A 21,988-nucleotide genomic window follows, 5' to 3' on the forward strand; every position below is an offset into this window, starting at 1 on the left:
AGAAACCAAGCAGACATAGTCCTTCAGGTAGCTTGGTCCAAAACCATGAATGGCTTTAAAAGTGACAGCCAGCACCTTGAATTGCAGTAACAGTACAATATGTGCCAAATAACCACCCACTGACAATTCATGCTGCCACAGTATATACTAGTTGAAGCTATTAGATGCTTTTCAAGGGAAGACCCAAATAGAGCACATTGCATGAGGAAGGCATGATACAGTAGCTAAATTATTGTGAATAATGAAATGATCATTGAAAAACCTCTGTGATGACTACTGCATATTGACTTAAAATGGATATTCAACAGGTCTCACTTCTGTGGATATAAGCAGGCTTTTTCTGCTAGGCACATGACCTTAATGGTAGGATGTAATTTTCCTTGCATGAAAAAAATATATTCTGTATACTTGTTTACCTCCAAAGAATAGGATTAACTTGTCTGCATTGGGATAGGTTTTTTTAATTAAAAACACTATCCAAGGATTCTAAGGGATTCCTTTCACCAAACATTAGCAATACTTAATAATCCATCATACATATTTTGGGTATGAGATCTTGCATCATGCAATTAGCTTGATTGAAGCTCTGTCCCCATTACAGGGATATCCCACTGGTGAGGGGCTTTGGCACAAATGCATAACAGAGGTAATTTAGTTTCATAAAGGGAACAGGATTGTTCTGTAAAGAAATACAGCACTTAAACAAACTATGGAATTTCCACCAGAGGCAAATAATCTAGCAAAATTCTGACAAATTGTCTGAATGCACATTGTTTTCCAATGAGATTCTTGGAGACGTTTGATTCATTTCCTACAAAGAATAAAAATAGGCATTGAAGTCCTAGTGGAAAATTCACTGTCTTTGGTCTCCCAGATATTTATATCAAAGGGACTATGCAAAGACATTGTGCACCTGTAAAATTGTACTTTATAAATAATACACATTTCTTTGAATGGAGAATATTATAAATCTGGAGCAAGTATGAGATTGTTACTGGCAAACATTACAACCTTTATCTTTGAGGAGGCAGCTCCAGCCATCTCCCATCAAATGTTGGCTTACTGATATGTTGGTGATGACAACATAGAAACGATGAATTGCAGACCCCTCTAGGTCACCTAACTGGAATTAAATTTCACTAAAGAGTTTTAGAATGGTAGTTTATCGGTCTTGGACATTCTAACAATGCAAAGTAAAGAGAAACATTTATACATTAAATATATAAAATCTTTGGATTGGAGCAGAATAAAAACCCGCCTCAATGCTATTTTACCTCATCATTCTAAAAATAAGGGATCATTTATTAAATCCTAAATGCAAATGGCTGACAAAGTAAATGCCACAACTAGCATATCAGAAATAATCCAACAGAAGTATAACCATGTATAATAAGTGTCTCAAAAGAATTAACTATTATCAAAATATAAACAATCAAGTAAAATATTGGAGCAATCAAATAATTATGAATAATATGCAGATTTTCTATAAGTCTCAGATGTGACTGCAATATGAGGAAAAAATCTGGAAAAAAGAAGTATATTGTTCAGACAATATAGACAGTAGAAAAGATACAACAACTGGCATTTTCTAATAAGGATAAACTGAAATTAAGAATTGAAGGGTTTTATAATATGAATTGCTACATTGGGATAGTTACCTTGGACAATTTGATGCTGCCTTAAACACAGAATTCAAAAACAACTACAAAATAGGCTTAAGAACTGATAACTAATAAAAAAGGGCCAAATCATGTAACAAACCTGAAGAATGTCAGCATCCTAATACAATATAGCAGGCATTTCCTTACAGTTATTACAAAAGCACTGGAAATTATCTGAAAAACTTAAATAAGGAAGAAAGTTATCAACTATCATGTCTACCTACATGGCAATTAACAATTGGTTGTGGTAGTATGAAGAGTAAAGAAGATGGCTTTCATGGAGATATGCAAGATACATCACCAGGCATGGAGGTAAAACATATTTTAAGCCCATGATGGTCATATAACGTTGAGAAGCAAATAACAAGAAGAAGAAGAAGTAGAGGAAGAAGAAGAAGAAGAAGAAGAAGAAGAAGAAGAAGAAGAAGAAGAAGAAGAAGAAGAAGAAGAAGAAGAAGAAGAAGAAGAAAAAGAAGAAGAAGAAGATGAAGATGAAGATGTTGGAAGGGACCTTGGAGGTCATCTAATCCAACCCCCTGCTCAGGCAGGAAACCCTATACCATTTCAGACAAATGGCTGCCCAGTCTCTTCTTAAAAGAACATTCACCACTTCTGGAGGCTGGTTGGTCCACTGGTTAATTGTTCTAACTATCAGGAAGTTCCCCTTCATGGATTACTGCCTTGTCGTGGCGAAGGGGCTTGCATAATTCAATGAAGCTATGAGCTATGCCGTGCAGGGCCACCCAAGACGGAAAGGTCATAGCAGAGAGTTCTGACAAAATGTGATCCACTGGAGAAGGAAATGGCAAACCACTCCAGTATCTTTGCCATGAAAACCCTATGGACAGTACCAAAAGGCAAAACGATATGACGCTGGAAGATGAGCCCCTCAGGTCGGAAGGCGTCCAATATGCTACTGGGGAAGAGCAGAGGGCTAGTACTAGTAGCGCCAGAAAGAATGAAGCGACTGGGCCAAAGCCGAAAGGACGCTCAGCTGTGGATATGTCTGGTGGTGAAAGGAAAGTCCGATGCTGTAAAGATTTTTTCTCCATAGGAACCTGGAATATAAGATCCATGAATCAAGGAAAGCTGAACGTGGTCAAACAAGAGATGACAAGACTAAACATTGACATCTTAGGTATCAGCGAACTAAAATGGACAGGAATGGGGGAATTTAATTCAGATGACCATCAGGTATACTACTGCGGGCAAGAATCCCTCAGAAGAAATGGAGTAGCCTTCATAGTCAATAAAAAAATAGGAAAAGCAATACTGGGATACAATCCTCAAAATGACAGAATGATCTCAGTTCGAATTCAAGGCAAACCATTCAATATCACAGTAATCCAAGTCTATGCCCCAACCACCGGTGCTGAAGAGAATGAAATTGACCGGTTCTATGAAGCCCTACAGCACCTTATAGAACTAACACCCAGAAATGATGTCCTTATCATCATGGGGGATTGGAATGCTAAAGTAGGAAGCCAAAAAATAACTGGAATAACAGGCAAGTTTGGCCTTGGAGTACAAAATGAAGCAGGGCACAGGCTGATAGAATTTTGTCAAGAGAATACGATGGTCATAGCAAACACTCTTTTCCAACAACCCAAGAGACGGCTTTACACATGGACATCACCAGACGGTCAACACAGAAATCAGATTGACTATATTCTCTGCAGCCAAAGATGGAGAAGCTCTATACAGTCAGTAAAAACAAGACCAGGAGCTGACTGTGGCTCAGACCATGAGCTTCTTGTTGCAAAGTTTAGGCTTAAATTAAAGAAAGTAGGGAAAAGCGCTAGGCCAGTCAGGTATGAATTAAATCATATCCCTGTTCAATATACAGTAGAGGTGACAAATAGATTTAAGGAATTAGATCTGATAGACAGAGTGCCTGAAGAACTATGGACAGAGGTTCGCAACATTGTACAACAGGTAGCAACCAAAACCATCCCAAAGAAAAAGAAATGCAAGAAAGCAAAATGGCTGTCTGAGGAAGCTTTGCAAATAGCTGAGGAAAGGAGGGAAGCGAAAGGCAAGGGAGAAAAAGAAAGATATGCCCAATTAAATGCAGAATTCCAAAGAATAGCTAGAAGAGATAAGAATGCCTTCTTAAATGAACAATGCAAAGAAATAGAAGAAAACAATAGAATAGGGAGGACCAGAGATCTTTTCAAGAAAATTGGAGAGATGAAAGGAACATTTCATGCAAAAATGGGCATGATAAAGGACCAAAATGGCAGGGACCTAACAGAGGCAGAAGAGATTAAGAAGAGGTGGCAAAATTACACAGAAGAACTATACAAGAATGAGCTTAATGTCCCTGATAATCACAATGAGGTGGTCACTGAGCTCGAGCCAGACATCCTAGAATGTGAAGTGAAGTGGGCCTTAGAAAAGCTGAGCAACAACAAAGCTAGTGGAGGTGACAGTATTCCAGCTGAGCTATTCAAAATCTTAAAAGACGATGCAGTAAAAGTGCTACACTCAATTTGCCAACAAATTTGGAAAACTCAACAGTGGCCACAGGATTGGAAAAGATCAGTTTACATTCCAATTCCAAAGAAAGGCAGTGCCAAAGAATGTACAAACTATCGCACCATTGCACTCATTTCTCATGCTAGTAAAGTTATGCTTAAAATTCTACAAGCTAGACTCCAGCAGTATGTGGATCGAGAACTACCAGAAGTACAGGCAGGATTTCGAAGAGGCAGAGGAACTAGAGATCAAATTGCTAACATACGCTGGATCATGGAGAAAGCTAGAGAGTTCCAGAAAAACATCTACTTCTGCTTCATTGACTATGCTAAAGCCTTTGATTGTGTGGATCATAACAAACTGTGGCAAGTCCTTAGAGAGATGGGCATACCAGACCATCTTATTTGTCTCCTGAGAAATCTATATGCGGGCCAAGAAGCAACAGTGAGAACTGGACACGGAACCACTGATTGGTTCAAAATTGGGAAAGGAGTCCGGCAAGGCTGTATACTGTCGCCTTGCCTATTTAACTTATATGCAGAGCACATCATGAGAAAGGCAGGGCTAGATGAATCAAAAGTTGGAATTAAGATTGCCGGAAGAAACATCAACAACCTAAGATATGCAGATGATACCACTCTAATGGCAGAAAGTGAAGAAGAACTAAAGAGCCTCTTGTTGCGGGTGAAGAAGGAGAGTGCAAAACTTGGGTTGAAACTAAACATTAAGAAAACCAAGATCATGGCATCTGGCCCTCTCAATTCCTGGCAAATAGATGGGGAAGAAATGGAGGTAGTGACAGATTTTATTTTCCTGGGCTCCAAGATCACTGCAGATGGGGACTGTAGCCAAGAAATTAAAAGACGCTTGCTCCTTGGGAGGAAAGCCATGACAAATCTAGACAGCACACTAAAAAGCAGAGACATCACCCTGTCAACAAAAGTGTGTATAGTCAAGGCTATGGTCTTCCCAGTTGCAATGTATGGCAGTGAAAGCTGGACCATAAAAAAGGCTGAGCGCCAAAGAATTGAAGCCTTTGAACTATGGTGCTGGAGAAGACTCCTGCGAGTTCCTTGGACTGCAAGGCGATCAAACCGGTCAGTCCTAGAGGAGATCAACCCTGACTGCTCTTTAGAAGGCCAGATTCTGAAGCTAAAACTCAAATACTTTGGCCACCTAATGAGAAGGAAGGACTCACTGGAGAAGAGCCTAATGCTGGGAAAGATTGAGGGCAATAGAAGAAGGGGACGACGGAGAATGAGGTGGCTGGATGGAATCATTGAAGCAGTAGGTGTGAGCTTAGATGGACTCCAGAAGATGGTAAAGGACAGGAAGGCCTGGAGGAACATTGTCCATAGGGTCGCGATGGGTCGGACACGACTTCGCAACTAACAACAACAACATCAGGAAGTTTCTCCTTAGTTCTAGGTTGCTTCTCCCCTTGATTAGTTTCCATCCGTTGCTTCTTGTCCTGCTTTCAGGTGCTTTGGAGAATAGCTTGACTCCCTCTTCTTTGTGGCAGCCCCTGAAATATTGGAACACTGCTATCATGTCAACCCTAGTCCTTCTCTTTATTAAACTAGACATACCCAATTCCAGCAACCGTTCCTTATACGTTTTAGCCTCCAGTCCCCCAATCATCCTTGTTGCTCTTCTCTGTACTCTTTCTAGAGTATCAACTAAAAAAGACACATGAACTAAAAGGAGCTGCACTCAGCACAATCAGACCTGCAAGATTCTGTTTATTGTAGCTAATCTCAATAAAAGTAGTTTCGTCCTTCCTGGGAAGTTGATTTCTTGGTCTAGTTTACTTAATGGACTGACAAGTACTATTGTTCATTGAACAGAGGGACTATAAAGTCACTCTGTTGACTTTTGTCTGTAATTATCTATTCGGGATAAAATAGCAGTATGGATAGTGATATCAGTGCATATTCATTGTTTGTTGCAGTATTTACCTGGAAGTCACTTCTTCACAAGATGGACACTATTAAAGAAATTAATTTTTGCATGACCATCTGGGGTCAATAAATCTCAAATGAAAAGGAAATCAACAATAATGATTTCAGACATAATTGTACCACCAAATAGGAATGTACAAATTAAGACAATAAAACTAATCTCCTAATACAGCAGCTTTTCCCATCCTGATTCTTTCCCGTTTTAATAGGTTTGGCAATGTAGCTGGGGAATTAGGCATGCTGGAATTACAATATATTAGAAGGAATTAAGTTGGTGAAGGCATGCTACAGATTTTCCATGTACTTGTTTAGATCCCATTACAATACAGAAATATAGTAGAACTGATATTGTATTATATGCCATCCTGGGTTGCTTTCATGTCACATGGACAGCTGTACAAATATGATAAATAAATATTGCAGAGTGTATGGAGCTGTTGATAATTAACCATATGCTCTTCAAATAAATTTGGTTTAATATTTTCTTTACACTGAATTATCTTGAAAATACATGGCTGCAATAAATGGGGCATTTGCCCTGTAAAAGAAAGCACAATAATTAAACTGTCACTTGATTTCAGCTGGTTGATTTATTGTATCTGGCATTCAAGAAACAGTTTCCTGCTCAACTATGCAAAATAAAACATAGCATAGAACATGTCAATTGTTGGATAAGTACTATAAATACCAACGAATTCATACAGTGAAGAGCGTTGTTGTAGTGGCATTAATTAGCAATTATGGAGAATCAAGTTGTTACTTTTAATAATTGTGAAGGCTTGAATGGTTAAACTCCAAAAGAAAGGGCTTGAGTCCAGACTGGTCCATTGTAATAATGCATATATGCTAGCCAGTTATCTCTCTGAGAATTAAGCAACTTGTATTCCATTATAATATATAGACAGGAGGAAAAAAAGACAAGCCTTAAATGTTGAGGTTTATATATGTACAGTATGACTCTATTGTTTTTACTAGACAGCCTTCTTCATTATTAAGAACTGTTCTAGGTTCTACAAAGTATTAGAACTATGTCATTTGACTGTAAACCTTCTAGTTTAAGTTTCCATCTGAGTGAAACCTGACAGTAACATAATAATCATATACAAAGTTGTACAAAGAAGTGTTTCCTGGCACCTAATTCTTAACAAGGTATTCCACTGCTAAGTAGTAGTGGAAATTTGATAGCATTTAGTATTTCTTCACAACAGAGCTACAAAGTTATTTTGGGTTACCTCAAAGTTTATAAATGGCTCCGCCTTGGAGTTACAAACATATGCCAAGAACAATTAGGAAAGTATTAGTTAGGTGTATAATGTTTTGAAAATGATTTTGGCCTTAATTCCCTGCTTCCCACTTTCTAGACAGCAATGATAACTCCCTGGAGAAATCCAAGGAATAATAAATATTAACTAGATTATTTCCCCAAGTTATAGATCTGAACCAACCAAGTGTTGTTTACCAAAATAGCAAAAGTTGCAAAGAGTTCAAGGAACTAGGACAATTGTTGCACCATAAACTGCTTTTAAGTATTTTGTAAAGTGACTGGTTGTCTCCCCTTCCAATGTTGCTGTGTTCTGGCTCCCATGAAGCCTAGCTATCAAATATTAGATGATGCTTAGATACCAAATGCATTTAGAAAATCAAAAGTTACTTATTTAAATATAAATGTAATTCTCCAAGACTAAAGCATCCAGTAGCCTTAGAATCTATGCAGTTGCCCTCTGATCTGGTATTACATTTAGAGAAGGTCATGTAGGCTTAGATTGAGATCTTTGAGTATTGCTGCTGCTTTTGTGTTGGAAGCACCAAGGTGCTCTGAGTACTAACTTTAGGATGTTCACTACTGACTTGTCCTGCGGGCTTTTCTTATGGGAACTCTGACGTAACAGCAAGAAAACAATCCTTTCTGTTCTACTGATATAGTTCATCAACAAGGTATCAAATGAAATAACGTCTCCATTTCAGAAATGGAAACATGATGAGTAAAAATAATAGGACATGCTCCTCTGAGAGAACTGTACCGTTATTTCTTTAAATTACCGGTAATTAAATGCTAACACATTAAATATAGAATTAATGTTTAATTAATGATCATTATAGTTATTTTTTATTATGAAATGGCTAATTGACCAACAAGAAGGGACTTTTTAATCATGTTTGATAGACACGTGAAAAAGCTAGAAAATGTTGGGCTCAGTTTTATATATATATGTAATAATACAGAAGTTTCTGAAGATTCATTTGCAATTGAAATCAGAGAATTTTCTTTTCAGCTTGATGGATAAGCAGCTGGGGAAAAAATATGAAATTTTGTCTTTATATACTGTATAACAACTGCAGGGAAATTATTATATGCACAAAGGTGGAAAGATTTGACTTTACCCACAAAAGAAGAATGGATAATTAAGAGGATGGAACTCACAAAGATGACCATAGTGATTGCTGTAATTAAAGATAGACATTACCTAAGTGTAATGATGATTGGAAACCCCTTATTGACTTTTTGTGAGAAACAGAAAAAATGAAGTCATGAGATATGGTTTTGAGGATTAGAATAAAAATCTTTTTTTTCCTCTTTTTTTCATTCCAAATATTAGTTCTTTCTGCTTTTTATTCGGTAATTAAAATCCTAATAACATTTTATTAAAAAAAGAAAAAGATTATTTGAATCATTTAAGTAAAAGAAGCAGAAAAAAAAATTAGTGGATGAAGGCAAGCTCGTTGGAAGCCATAGTAAACGAACATGAATTATCTTTAATATAATGAAAAGATGTGCTATAAATTAAGATAATAACCTTTGTTAGTACAAATTTTAAAAAGTATATTTTCTCATTATTGACTAAAGCTAGATGACAGCAGGATGATGGCTTATTTTCAATCAACAACCTGTGATTATTACCTTAATTAGAATATAGAAATAGAAGGAACTAATGTTCAACTACCCCAGAGAACACCGCTTTTAAAATGAAATGCTGTGCTGCTAATTTACTGATCCTTAGCCTCAAAACTGATTCAAGTGACTTTTTGTTTTTGCTACTACCATTACAGAAATATCTACATAGATCCTTAATAAGAAATAAAGAGAGTGGCGGAAGAGAGGAAGTAAACGTACCCAAAGATGTATACAGATAGTCCAACCAATTGTTTAGTGACTGTTTGAAAGTTACAACAGCACTGAAAAACTTACAGTTACAACTGTAAGAGCAACCCCATGATCACATGATAAAAATTTAGATGCTTGGCAGCAGGCATGCATTTATGACCATTGCAGTGTCCTGGAGTCATGAGATCTCCTTTTGCAAACCTCTGACCAGCAATGTCAATAGGGAAGCCAGATTCACTTAGTAACTGTGTTACTAACTTAACAACTGCAGTGATTCACTTAACAACTGTGGCAAGAAAGATCATAAAATGGGGCAAAACTCAACAACTGTCTTGCTTAGTAATGGAAATGTTGAAGTCAGTTGTGGAAGTAAGTTAAGGATTACCTGTACTTAATTAAGTATAAGATCTTCTAAGGGGGAAAAAAAGGTTTTTCTCTTGCTTTTTAAAACTACTATCAATGTTTCTTTTTAATGAATTTTCTTCAGAGAGAAAGTCCTCTGCTGGAAGAGGAAACCTGAACAAAATTTCAAGATTCATTTCAATCCAAGGTGAACAAACCCGTTCATTTGTGAGTATATTCTAAGTACCAAAAACAAAAATATCAATTCCTATTACTTGTTCTTATTGTAATAAATAAAAAAAATATCTAATAACTATGATTTGTTCACCAGTATTAGCACTGCATCAGTTCATTAATTCAAAAGTTCATTACCACTGACCATATTGGATGTTTCACTCCAGAATTTCTACTGTGTATAAGCATTATCCTTGCTACAGCAGTGCCTCCACCATTGGGATTCCTTATTGTAATAATCAACTATGGTAATTAAACACGTCATTATATTGTAGATCATGCCTTGGATCATTCAACTATATCAGAAATAGTATTTAAATTTCCAAAATGTCATCCAGAGTTGTGCAACCAAGGCCCCTTGTGGGCTTTGTTTTCAGTCTCTTAGGAATCACATCAAGAAACTAACCTGGTCCTTTATATCAGAAAAGAAGGAGGAAGCTGTATGTTTCAAGCATCCCAGGACCCAGATTGTGGGGGGCAATTAAGCTGACTTTGTAATAATGCCGCTTGGGGGGTGTATGAAAGCCCTAATAAGCAGGCATATACATAGAATGAAGGCTACTGCTAAGCTTGTAAGCCACCCTGAGTCTTCGGAGAAGGGCGGGATATAAATGGAATTAAAATAAATAAATAAAAATAAATAAATCCCTTCTAGAAAGATTCAGGCATAAAGGCCAGCAATTTCTGTCTAAGGAAACAAGTTCATCAGTGACAGGAATGGGGTAGAAATAAGTCTCCATTAAGAATTTATCCCCTTGCTCCCCTTTTGGGAGATCTCACCTTGTTCCTCTACCATTTCCCTCCTTCCCTTCCCTTGATCTATTTTGATTTTTTTAAAATATAAGATTTAAAAGGGTTGGGAAAAAAGCCTTTCCCAAATAAATAAAACAGTACCACCAACTGTAATTTTGTTTACTTGCTCTAGAGGCAAATTGATTTGAAATATTGGAGACAGAGAAATCTTTTTTGCTCGTTGCCTTTGGTCTACCGTGAGTAAACAAGGGGAGGAATATTTGGCCTGGGTAGCTGCCAGGTCAGTGGTCAACACAACTCCAAGTAAATCAGCATTAAGCCAAAGGAGCCAGTTAGAAACTATAAGCAGTAAAGGATAATAACATCAGCCAAGAAACAGATGAGCTAAATAAAATTTAGGTTGGGTGGCTGCACACCAACCCAACCCAACCCAACCCAGTTAAACCATATAACATTTCTTGCAAGAAGTGGAAACTGAACTATTTTTCACCATTAATTTCAATGGCAGTCAGCCCTAATTCTAAGCCTTCAGTTCCATATTTGTATGAGATAGTGTATATGACAATGCGTACAATGTCATGCCATTCTGGATCTTTTTTACAGAATGCACGTTTCATATGGAAGCATCCACAATAAGCACAGTGTTTGCAAAGATTTATGTGAAGGAGGGAGAAATTACCATTGAAGCCACTAGCCCAAAATTGCTTTCTTTTGTAATATTAGCATGAACAAACAAGAGGCAGTATCTTTGTCCTAATCACCAAACCAGCAACCTTTCACTTAATGGGCTTAATGTGCTTTTCTCAAGTTAATTCCTTCTGAGGGATAATTTTCTCTAGTATGAAGCCAAGCCCTATTCTGTAAACTAAATAATTGCATTAAACCTTTAAACCACATTTTAAAAAGTGAAAATGCAGTTTACTAAAGAAATAAACTAAAGTAGCTGCAGAAAATTAGTCCAGTATTGCTAATTGCCATTCTTGTAAAGTAAATGCAACAGGTTTCTGTACATACAATATACTGTTATTTACTAACTTCCATATTTGATTTATTGCTAGCTGCAAATCAGGAGACATCAAACATGCTCAGAAATTAGTTCCACATCAGTTTATATTTTAAGACCATACTAATTTATAGAGAACAACTCAAGAACCAACTCATCATTTGGTCTGTGGCTTTTTTTTCCAGTTTAAAATTTACTCCACTTGGTTCAGGAGGTTGTAAAGTATTTCTACAGAGAAAACCAAATATAGACCATCAAAATTCAGCAGCAAAATTGTTTCCAACCTGCTAAATTTTATAATTAACATACAGTAACTTTTACTCCATATCCTATAACACAGTAGAATAGATTTTGTAAGAACTTTAGGTTCTTGTTCATTTGCAATGGCAAATCAGTAATAAATCCTAAATATATTTACTTAAGAATTGCTGACATCTGTAGAGCATATGCCAGATGCTTAATCTCATGCTCTTTTGAAAGTCTTTCCCGTCTTTTGAAATCTCAAAAGAAAGCCTTGGTGAGGAGACCAGAACAGCTATTTCGTTAACCTATGAAACATTTTTCGAATGTAGTTTGGATACAAGGTTAGCTCGCTAAATTTAATTTGAAAAATCTAAGCCTCTCTTTTTAAATGCCTGCCTTATTGTTTTAATCCTCATAAATGTTAACAATCAGCTCTGAATTCAGAGCAGTATGAAAAAAGAGAATATTTGCAAAGATTATAATACAAGGGCTTACGGGTGTTTCTAAAGTAATTTTATACTGACGTTAGTTTTCACTCTACAAAAGTGTCACAAAGGTGACTTGTTACTGGGCAGATTAGAAATAAATTTAAGTAATTATGCCGTACTTTGTTAGCAGCACACACTAGTCCTCTTTATGGCCATTAAGCAAAAAATTGCACAAATTCATGCAAATCATCATATACATTATCTGAGCAGTAATAATATTATTTAATGATTTAGTTTCATTCTTATTTATCATTCTAATGAAAGCAGCTCTTATATGTATGAGGAACATCTTACATGTGTGAATGGACTACTTTGGATTCAGTCTATAATCTGGTTACAATATTCCATTGTGACTCTTTGGAAGACATGGCAGTATAGATATAAGAATAAACAAACAGATAACTAAATAAATGTTTGAAAAGTCCTACAAATAAATGTATGAAAGTAAACAAGCATAATAGAACAATAAGAAAAGTATACAGCAAATGCATATAATAAAGTCTGAATCGATTCATACAAAACATTAAAAAAATGATTGAATCCCCCAGCTTTCTTTTAAAATCTAGCAACTTGGCCCTTTTATGACTTGTGGACTTCAACTCCCAGAATTCCTCAGCCAGGATGCTGTCTAGCAAGATCTATACAAATGAATGTACCTCTAAATTAAGCTAAATGTAACCTCTCTTTCAAAATTTTAGTTAAAAGCTGCAGTCCTACAGATGAGAAGTAAATTCCACTAGGATTATCATACCTGTGTTGCAAAAAAAAAAAAAGGACAAAATGCCAGCGAAGAGATACTAAAAACAGAAATTATTTACTATCATTTAAGCATTCTTAGCAGAATGCTTGCAGCCCAAATACAGTAAATTCTTCAGAACTTAATTGTTCAAGGGAACTTACTCCTGGGTAAATATGAATAGGATTGCATTGCAAATACTTTTGATCATAACAAAATTCACTGGTTGTTTAATCTATTTAACACATCAGGATTTTTTATTCACTCTCTCATCTCCTATTCTTCCTATGTTACACCATATACAGTACTGTTCCATTAAAGTTAAACAATTAAATTCTGAAGAATTTAGGTTTACCATTAGGATTACCTTTGATTCATCATTCAGTCATAACAAGCCTGAAAATTTCAGGGTTTATCAGGTCCCATATTGGCCTACATGACAAACTTGAGACTGTGTGTAAAAAGCCTTGGAAAATGCCACAGACTCTTTAATATGTCATCACCTGATCAACATCAAGATCATCAGTAACAGATTTAAACATTCTTAGGATAAACACATATCCACCATCCAGCAAAAATTTAAAATATAAATAAATAAAATATAAAAACAACAATTACAAATAATAAATGAATTAATTAAAAAGAAACAAACTCAAAGGGTAGACTCAATGGACCATCAGGTCAATTTTCTGTTTCTATGTGTTTTTTTTCCTAAAAGCTACAGAGGACTCTTTTTTCCCGTAATATGGATGACTTTCTATAATCTTTAACATCCAGGTATATTATTTACTACTTCACATACTAAAAATCAATATTCCACTTCTCTGTCAATTCTTGAAGGTAAACACTGAAGCACACATCTTAACATAAGATCATGTCTATAACCATACCTCGTTATCATTCTTGCTTAGCCACTCCTTGATTGTGGTAAGTGCAATGGCTGCAGCTGGCTCATTTGGAAAGCCTAAGATCAGAAAGAAAATCAGTTATGTATATGCATACCTGTACATATCCTTATATAGAACTGTATAACATGTGTTATTCATATATGTTCATATTAGAGTCAGCACTCTTTTCTTGTTGTTAATTGCGAAGTCGTGTCCGACCCATCGCGACCCTATGGACAACGTTCCTCCAGGCCTTCCTGTCCTCTACCATCTTCTGGAGTCCATTTAAGCTCACGCCTACTGCTTCAGTGACTACATCCAGCCACCTCATTCTCTGTCGTCCCCTTCTTCTATTGCCCTCAATCTTTCCCAGCATTAGGCTCTTCTCCAGTGAATCCTTCCTTCTCATTAGGTGGCCAAAGTATTTGAGTTTTAGCTTCAGGATCTGGCCTTCTAAAGAGCAGTCAGGGTTGATCTCCTCTAGGACTGACCGGTTTGATCGCCTTGCAGTCCAAGGGACTCTTTTCTTAATTGATACTAAATTGGTAGCATTACCTGCTGTTTAGACACCACATTTACATACCCTGTTTTTATAGGTACTATCTTTATTTTTGTTTTAAAAAGTCTGCTGATGAATTAAATGCATTTAGTAGTCAACATGGGTGTAATCCTAGGGAGATAGAAGAAGGGAAAAACAAAAAAGAAGGAAAGAAAGAATTAAGAAGATAGTACTCAGGTAGTAGCTGGTCATGACAAGCAACCTTTCAGCTTTATTTATCTTTGTCTTCAAGAAAAGAAATCAAGGAGGATAAACCTTTAATTCCCCCCTTGTTGCCATTTGAAAAGTTGACAGATATGATTAAAAGATTTTCAAGAGGAATTATTTTAGTGGGGATCCACATAACTGAATCCATGCAAATACTATTTTAAGAACTATATATTTCAAAAACAGCAAATCTAATGTACCTTCCATGTAAGTTTCTAATCCCTTCAGCAAATAAGTTTTTTCTGCCTTGATCCCCTGCCTTATTTTTCTATGCCTGTTTGATGATGAACTATATTGAACAGTATGTACACCAAGACTACCTAGACTGTATTTCAATTGACTCAGATCTGTGGTTGTTTATGCACAGGCTCTTTTCAAAACAAATGGTTTTTTTCTTTTTCTTTTGAAGAATGATTCACCTTTAAAATGTTAATATTTATACTACAGTGCCCTAGCTCAAAGCTGTGATAAAACAGTACATGCACATATCAAAATTCATATGGCTTGTTTATTCAGCTACATAGGAGCAATCTATAAAAAGCTTTACAAATGGCAAAAGTCTGATAAGAAATGAAAAGCTTCTTCCCAGTGGCGTAGCGTGGGTTGTCAGCACCCGGGGCAAGCATCCGGCCGCTGCACTGTCCCTCCCCCAGATAGTCCCTCGCTCTCTCTCCGCACTGCACCGCACGCCTGGCACCCCCCCTCCACAGTGGGCGGTGACCCGGCGGCTCGGATCGGATTCGCACAGCCAGCACTGCAGTGAGAGAGAGTGAGTGAGCCGGGCAGGGGCAGAGAGCTGCGAGTGCGAGCGCGCCCCCCCAGATGTTGCGCCCGGTGTGGCCGGTCCCCCTGCACCCCTCACGCTATGCCACTGCTTCTTCCTTCCTTCCTTCCTTCCTTCCTTCCTTCCTTCCTTCCTTCCTTCCTCCCTCCCTCCCTCCCTCCCTCCCACACAGAGAGTAAGAAAGTCAGAGAGAGAGAGAGAGAGAAAATATTCAAAGGCAGCACTAAGTTAATAGTTCCTATTCTCTTCCTATGTTCCTTTCATTTTCAAGAACGAATAGGAAAATTGTCTTGATCTATATTCAGAATTGACTGTACAGTACAGTTTGGGAACATGACTCAAGTGCTTCTCAAAGGTGCTAGCTTATCTTTCTCTGAGTACTTTGTGCAATAGCAACAAAATCCCACCACTTGAAAAGGAAGTCTAATTGAATGGCAGAGCAGTGCAAAAATGGGGAGAGAAATCTTGCTTAATAAGAGCAGCTGGAGAACTTTCTATGCCAATAGGTTGTGGCCCTTCAGTTTTTTTTAACAGTACCTATCCTACTGCCACATATGAAGATTTATGCATTGTATAAGATAAGATAACTTTTATTGTCATTTTTTTACTGTGGGCACACTGGCACACATTAAAAATGGAACTCTGTTGCCTTCTCTCAAAAGTGTAGACGTACATAACACACATATAAACATGCTATATACATATATATGTATATTTATTTATTTATTTAATTAATTAAATTTTTATACCGCCCTTCTCCCGAAGGACTCAGGGCGGTGAACAGGGCATATCTTAAAACTACAAAAGTACAAAAGTTAAAAAAGAATTAAATTATTGCCCACAATAAAAACAATAAAAAATATATATAAATATTAAAACCCTAAGTAATTCCCCATCAGGCCAGGCCAGCTTGTTCAAATAAATGGGTCTTTAACCCGCGCCGGAAGGAGCGGAGATCCGGTGCCATCCGGAGCTCAACCGGCAGCTGATTCCACAAAACCGGAGCGCCCACAGAGAAGGCCCTCCCCCTGGGGGCCACCAGCCAACATTCTCTGACTGGAGGCACCCTGAGGAGGCCCTCTCTGTGGGAACGCACGGGGCGGAGGGGGGTCGACGCCGGCAGCAGGTGGTCCCCGAGGTATTCCGGACCCATGCCATGTATCTCGTACCCTTACATGTAAATGCATATAAATATTAATCACTGCCCATCTTGAATACATAGCAGAAAGAGGAAGCTTGAGAGTTCACAAAGTTGATACTGTATGGAACAAAACTATGACTAAATCTGGATGTTCTGCTTTGGATACCATGAAGCCTCCTCCCAGAAGGTAACAAGGAAAACAGGTCATGAAGAGGATGTGTAATGTCCCAGACAATCTTGTGGACCCTGGTCAAGCAACGCTTATATGTCATGTCCTGGATAGAAGGGAGTAAACTCCCAATAACCTTTTCTTCCATCCTCACCACTCTCTGCACCACCTTCCTGTCAGATGCAGTAATGCTTCCAAACCAGACTGTAACTCAATATGACAGGGTGCTCTCAATTGTCCCTCTATAGAAAGTGATAAGGACAGGGGAAGGAAGATGCAGTTTTCTCATGCAACGCAGAAAATGCAGGCACTGCTGTGCCCGCTTCACCAGTGTCTCACTGTTGAGCAACCAAGCCAGCCTACTCGTTAGCTACACATCCAGAAATTTGATGCTGCTAACCATCTCCACAGGTGAATCATTAATACACAGAGGAGTGTGCCTGCCTTTTCAGAAATCAACAATGATCTAGGCTGTTTTTATTACAGCAGTTCACCAAAGTCTCTACCTCCTTGCAGTAAGCACCCTCACTGTCATCTTGAATAAGGTCCCTTACTGTTGTATCATTGGCATACTTCATGATATGGTTGGTGGCAAACCTTGCACAATAGTCATGGGTCAACAGGGTGAACAACAGTGGACTTAGGACACAGCCTTGAGGAGAACCTGTGCTCCAGGAAATGGTGTTAGAAATATTAGTCCCAAATCCCAAGTCACTCGCACATACTGGGGCCTATCAATAAGAAAATCAAGAATCCAGTTGCACAGAGCAGTATTAAAGCCTAAAAGGCCCAGTTTGTTTACTAGATGCAGAGTTATGATTGTATTAAATGCCAAACTGAAGTCAACAAACAGCATTCACACACGAGTATTTCTTTCCTCAGAAGGAGAACAGAAGAAATAGCATCCTCTGTAGAACTATTTGAACGGTTAGCAAAGTGAAGCGAGTCAAATGCTGGTGGGAGGCTAGATACAATAATATCCTTTATCAGCCTCTCAAAACATTTCATAATGATGGATGTAAGTGCAACTGGACAGTAATAATTGAGACCCATAATTATAGACTTTTTTGGCACTGGCAAAATAATGGCTGTCTTAAAACACTGCCTGCTGCAATGAAAGATTGAAAATAGCTATAAGAACACAAACCAGCTCATGTGCACATTCCCTAAGAGCACACCTGGGGATATTATAAGAGTAGCTTTCAAATCAACTTGGTTAAAGTCATCCACTACAATAAATGCAGCCTCCGAGTAACTAGTCTGTAAGTCGCTGATGGTATGATAGAGAACATTCAGGGCCTCATCTCTGTCTGCACCAGGAGGAATATACACAGCTGTGATAACGATAACAGAAAATTCCCCACCCAGATAGAAGGGTCACATTTGATAGTCCAAGGCTCCACATCAGGGGAGCACAGACTTGAAACCACCTTGGCATTATTATACCATCTGTCATTTATATAAAAAGACACCCCTTCCAAGGGATTTGCCACTAAAAACAAAACTCCAGTCCAGCCGAAATGTTGAAAATCCCATCAAGCTAACAGCACTATCTGGGACAGAGTGCTCTAACCAAGTTTCTGTTGCAATGATGACACAGTAGTTTCTCACCTGTAGGTTTATTGTTAAATCGAGCCTCATGTAATCCATGTTCGGCTCTAAGGAGCGAGCATTAGCAAACAAAATAGATGGAAGAGACACTCTATATCAGAGGTCCCCAACCTTTTTGGGCACCAGGGACCGGTTCCGTGAAGAAAGTGTTTTTTTCCACAGACCGGAGGGGGTGTGGTTTTGAATACTGCCTCCATCCCGAGGATGGAGCTTTGTTTGTTTGTGCGGCCCGCTTGCTGGCATGCTGCGTACCAGTGCTGGTCCATGGACCGGGGGTTGGAGACCCCTGCTCTATGTGGTCTAGCTTTTAGCCTAGATGTTAGACCTCCGCATTCACCATATTTCCTCTTTCGGTCACATCACCTCCTCTTCTGAAGATGGTCAGCACCGGAGGGAAACTTCCCTGCTGCAACAGCTGCCACCCCACTCTACCTCCGCTGCCCAAAACACTGAGCATGACGCTGGTTCCACCTCCACCTATTCCCTCTCTTCCTCCCCGCACCTCCAGACATTACAGCCGACATCTCATCCTCCATGTGAACTGCCGGCAGCTCCTCTGTTGACTCTTTCCACCGAAGTAATCCTAGGCAATACTGACTCTCCAGAATAGTTTTCTCGATAGTTCCTTTCTCACTAAATATCTCCATATCCAATATGGACAAATTCCCACTGTCCTGTAACTATTTCTTAAAGATCCCATGTTACAATCTCATTCATACATGCACACACTAAAATCCACATACATATGTTATACATGGATATATGCATTCTGTACATGTATACAGAAAGCCAAGCGGCTTCGACATTTTGATTATTCCTAATCTATTTAAACCCGATCAATATCTTAAAAATAGAAGGAGGCAGCAGAAAAAATAAAGCACACAAGAACCTAGTACAGACAATTGTGGAAGGTTCTGTACAGTGTATGAGTTATGAGATTAAAAATACACAGCCAGTTTGCCAACTATTTTCATAGATTTTTATTTTCAAGCTGTGTTATCACTTACAATGATATGGGACTGTTCTCTTTCACTATGGCCTCCAGAAAAAAAGCAATCTTCATAAGCATGTGGGAATCAATTTAGTTGAGTGAAATGAACTTGAGGAGTCTCACAGGTAACCAATTGTTAAGAGGAAGCAGCTCAGACAATTCTGGCTAAGGGCTCAATTTTGGAAAAGAATAAAACAGGTAAATGTAATAAGAGAGACTGAGGCTTAGGTACTGCAACAAGTATGCCTTTAGAATACTAAAAAGGAGGAAAGCACAAAGAGTCAAGAGAGAATTAGCCAGAAGAGAAGAAACAAGTGACACAACAATTTAAAGGTGATCCATCTGACAAAGTCGATGTTATTTACACTCACATATCTACTTCTTTCAGGAATCTGGCCTTCCAATTTTAAGCTGAGCCCATTCTCTCCTTCCAAAGCCAAGTAATAACTTTCAGTAGAGGAGCCAATATATCATCAAAGATCCTAGCCAAATCCATCAATAGACAGATGTCAGAAGGCCATTTTTCCATTTGCTATTAAAATGGGGATTGCACCTTCTGGCTTTGTCTTCAGCTGCACATGTTCACAGAGTTATCTGCCCTACAAAATTTCATATATATGCAAGCCATGCCCTGAAAATATGAAAGACAAGGATCATAAAATGGCTTCTGTGAACAAAACACATCAGTGCATGAAAACTGAGTGGAGCCAAAAGCCATGGTCATCACTGCTGTTTCTCAACCCACATCAAGCAATCATTTCTACCATAACAAAAGCATAATCTGCAAAAAATGATAAAGCCCCAGAATTTCCTTCCATAGTCAGATGCTATGTGTCTGGATTGTAAAATGCAAACATAGGTTTTTCGCAGGAAATGCTAAAATTAAAAAAAATGATGACTATAACGTGCTTTGTTTATTGTTTTTTTTAAATACCATATTTTCATAGAATGTAGAAAAATGCCACTACTTTGTTTGACTGATTTTCAGGTTGTATGGAAAAACTGAAGTTCTATCTTCTCTTAGATATATGAAGACCAATAAAAACTGAGTGAAAAATTTTGCTTGTTTTATCAGTTAATAATATGACACCTCATCCTCTCTCCACACCCCCCCAAAACTCCTTTAACAGATATTCAGGTACTCTATGACTCACATTTCACAAGATGTACTTCAGGAAAATGGAAACAGGCTATTTCTACAAGTATAGGAGATTGAATGGAAAATTACCAGGAAAGAGATTCACTCCAGTGCAATTTAATGGTCACACAATGGAAGAATAGCATTCTTTGGCACGTTTAAACTGTGAAATCTAGTGTTGCCTGAAAGCCTATCTGCAGCAATAAACAGGTATGGATTGGTCTTTGCTAACATAATCCATCTGCTGGATCTTTTCCTTCAGACTCTGTTTTTGTTTCTAAAAACATCTCACTGACATATAATTGTTTACATGTCTTTATGCACTACACCAGGGGTGTCAAACTCAGTTTCATTGAGAGCCGCATCATTATTGCAGTTGGCCTCATGAGGCCGGGTGGGTATGGCCTGGGTGGGCGTGGCCTGCTGGGTGGGCGTGGCTAGAGTGCGTATGGCCTACTGGGTGGGCATGGCCAGCTCTACATAGTTCGCATCAAGGGTGCCTATGGGGGCCTGGTCAGGAGTGGGACAGACCTGAGGGTCTCTGGGCCAGGGCCAAGGCAGTGGGGGCCATTTCCTCACTGTTTCCAGGATGGCTTCGCGGGCCACATGAAACCACTTCGCGGGCTGGATCTGGCCCCCGGGCCTTGTGTTTGACACATCTGCACTACACAATATTTTGTTTTCAGAGCAATTCATACTGTAAAATGAATGCACATCAGCAAACATTCATCTAGGTCTCAGCTAATCAGAAATACGAGACTAAATTAGATAATTTCTCAATGAAATTATGATGGCTGGTAAACTATCCAGCCACCATTTCTTTTCCCTTTCTTTTCTTCTTTAAATAAACCATGCAGGAAAGGTTGCAGTTTTGAAGAAATATTTAAAACTAGAATTTTAACAATTGATTTTTCTAACAGATGTGCAGGATTGAAACATGAAAAAATAGAACAATGCACTTCCAGGCTACCAGTAATATTCACGCTTTTCATAACTGGAGGACATGATCATTATTGGAACGCTGAAATCAAGCCGCCCTTGATGTAATGTGGAAAAGTGAAGGTTTTCTTTCTCCTAGTTCATTTGAAGAAAAAGCTTGACAGTGAACATAAATATTTTCTAACTAATGTTACTAGCAGGGGAGGTGTGTTCAGAACACGCCTGGTAGTGCTGAACAGCTGTAGGGCTCAAGCTATGAATGTGATGTTTTGATAATTGCATCACAAAGTATCTGTTGAGGTATACAAAGAGGTATAGAAAATCACGATGATGACATTTTAGGCAGAACTCAGTACAGACATGGGCCTAGAAAACTGAAAATAGTTTTGGAATATGACACGTGCAGTAGCATAGGGACTTCACCTAGTAAAACTGATATGTACTCAAGCATCAGTAAAACTAGCATTCAACACTGGAAATTTATAACTCCTATCTCATGATTTAAAAACTATTCCACTGAAGGTGCATTTGGCTAAAGGGAGGGGGTGGGGAGGCTTTGC

At 38.3% G+C, this 21,988-nt stretch overlaps 1 protein-coding gene across 2 annotated transcripts in view; it reads right to left on the reverse strand.

The window, feature by feature from the left end:
* MACROD2 (mono-ADP ribosylhydrolase 2) overlaps positions 1-21,988 on the reverse strand; it is a 1,175,381-nt gene that overhangs the window by 414,101 nt on the left and 739,292 nt on the right. For both annotated transcript variants that reach the window (XM_081314693.1, XM_081314692.1), the window contains exon 8: positions 13,893-13,966. In XM_081314693.1, the coding sequence (XP_081170819.1) occupies positions 13,893-13,966 (74 nt within the window). The remainder of the gene's footprint in view (positions 1-13,892; positions 13,967-21,988) is intronic.

This window comes from Vipera berus (assembly GCF_964194415.1).
Source record: "Vipera berus genome assembly, chromosome: 1".
In the NCBI taxonomy this organism is placed as follows: Eukaryota; Metazoa; Chordata; class Lepidosauria; order Squamata; family Viperidae; genus Vipera; species Vipera berus.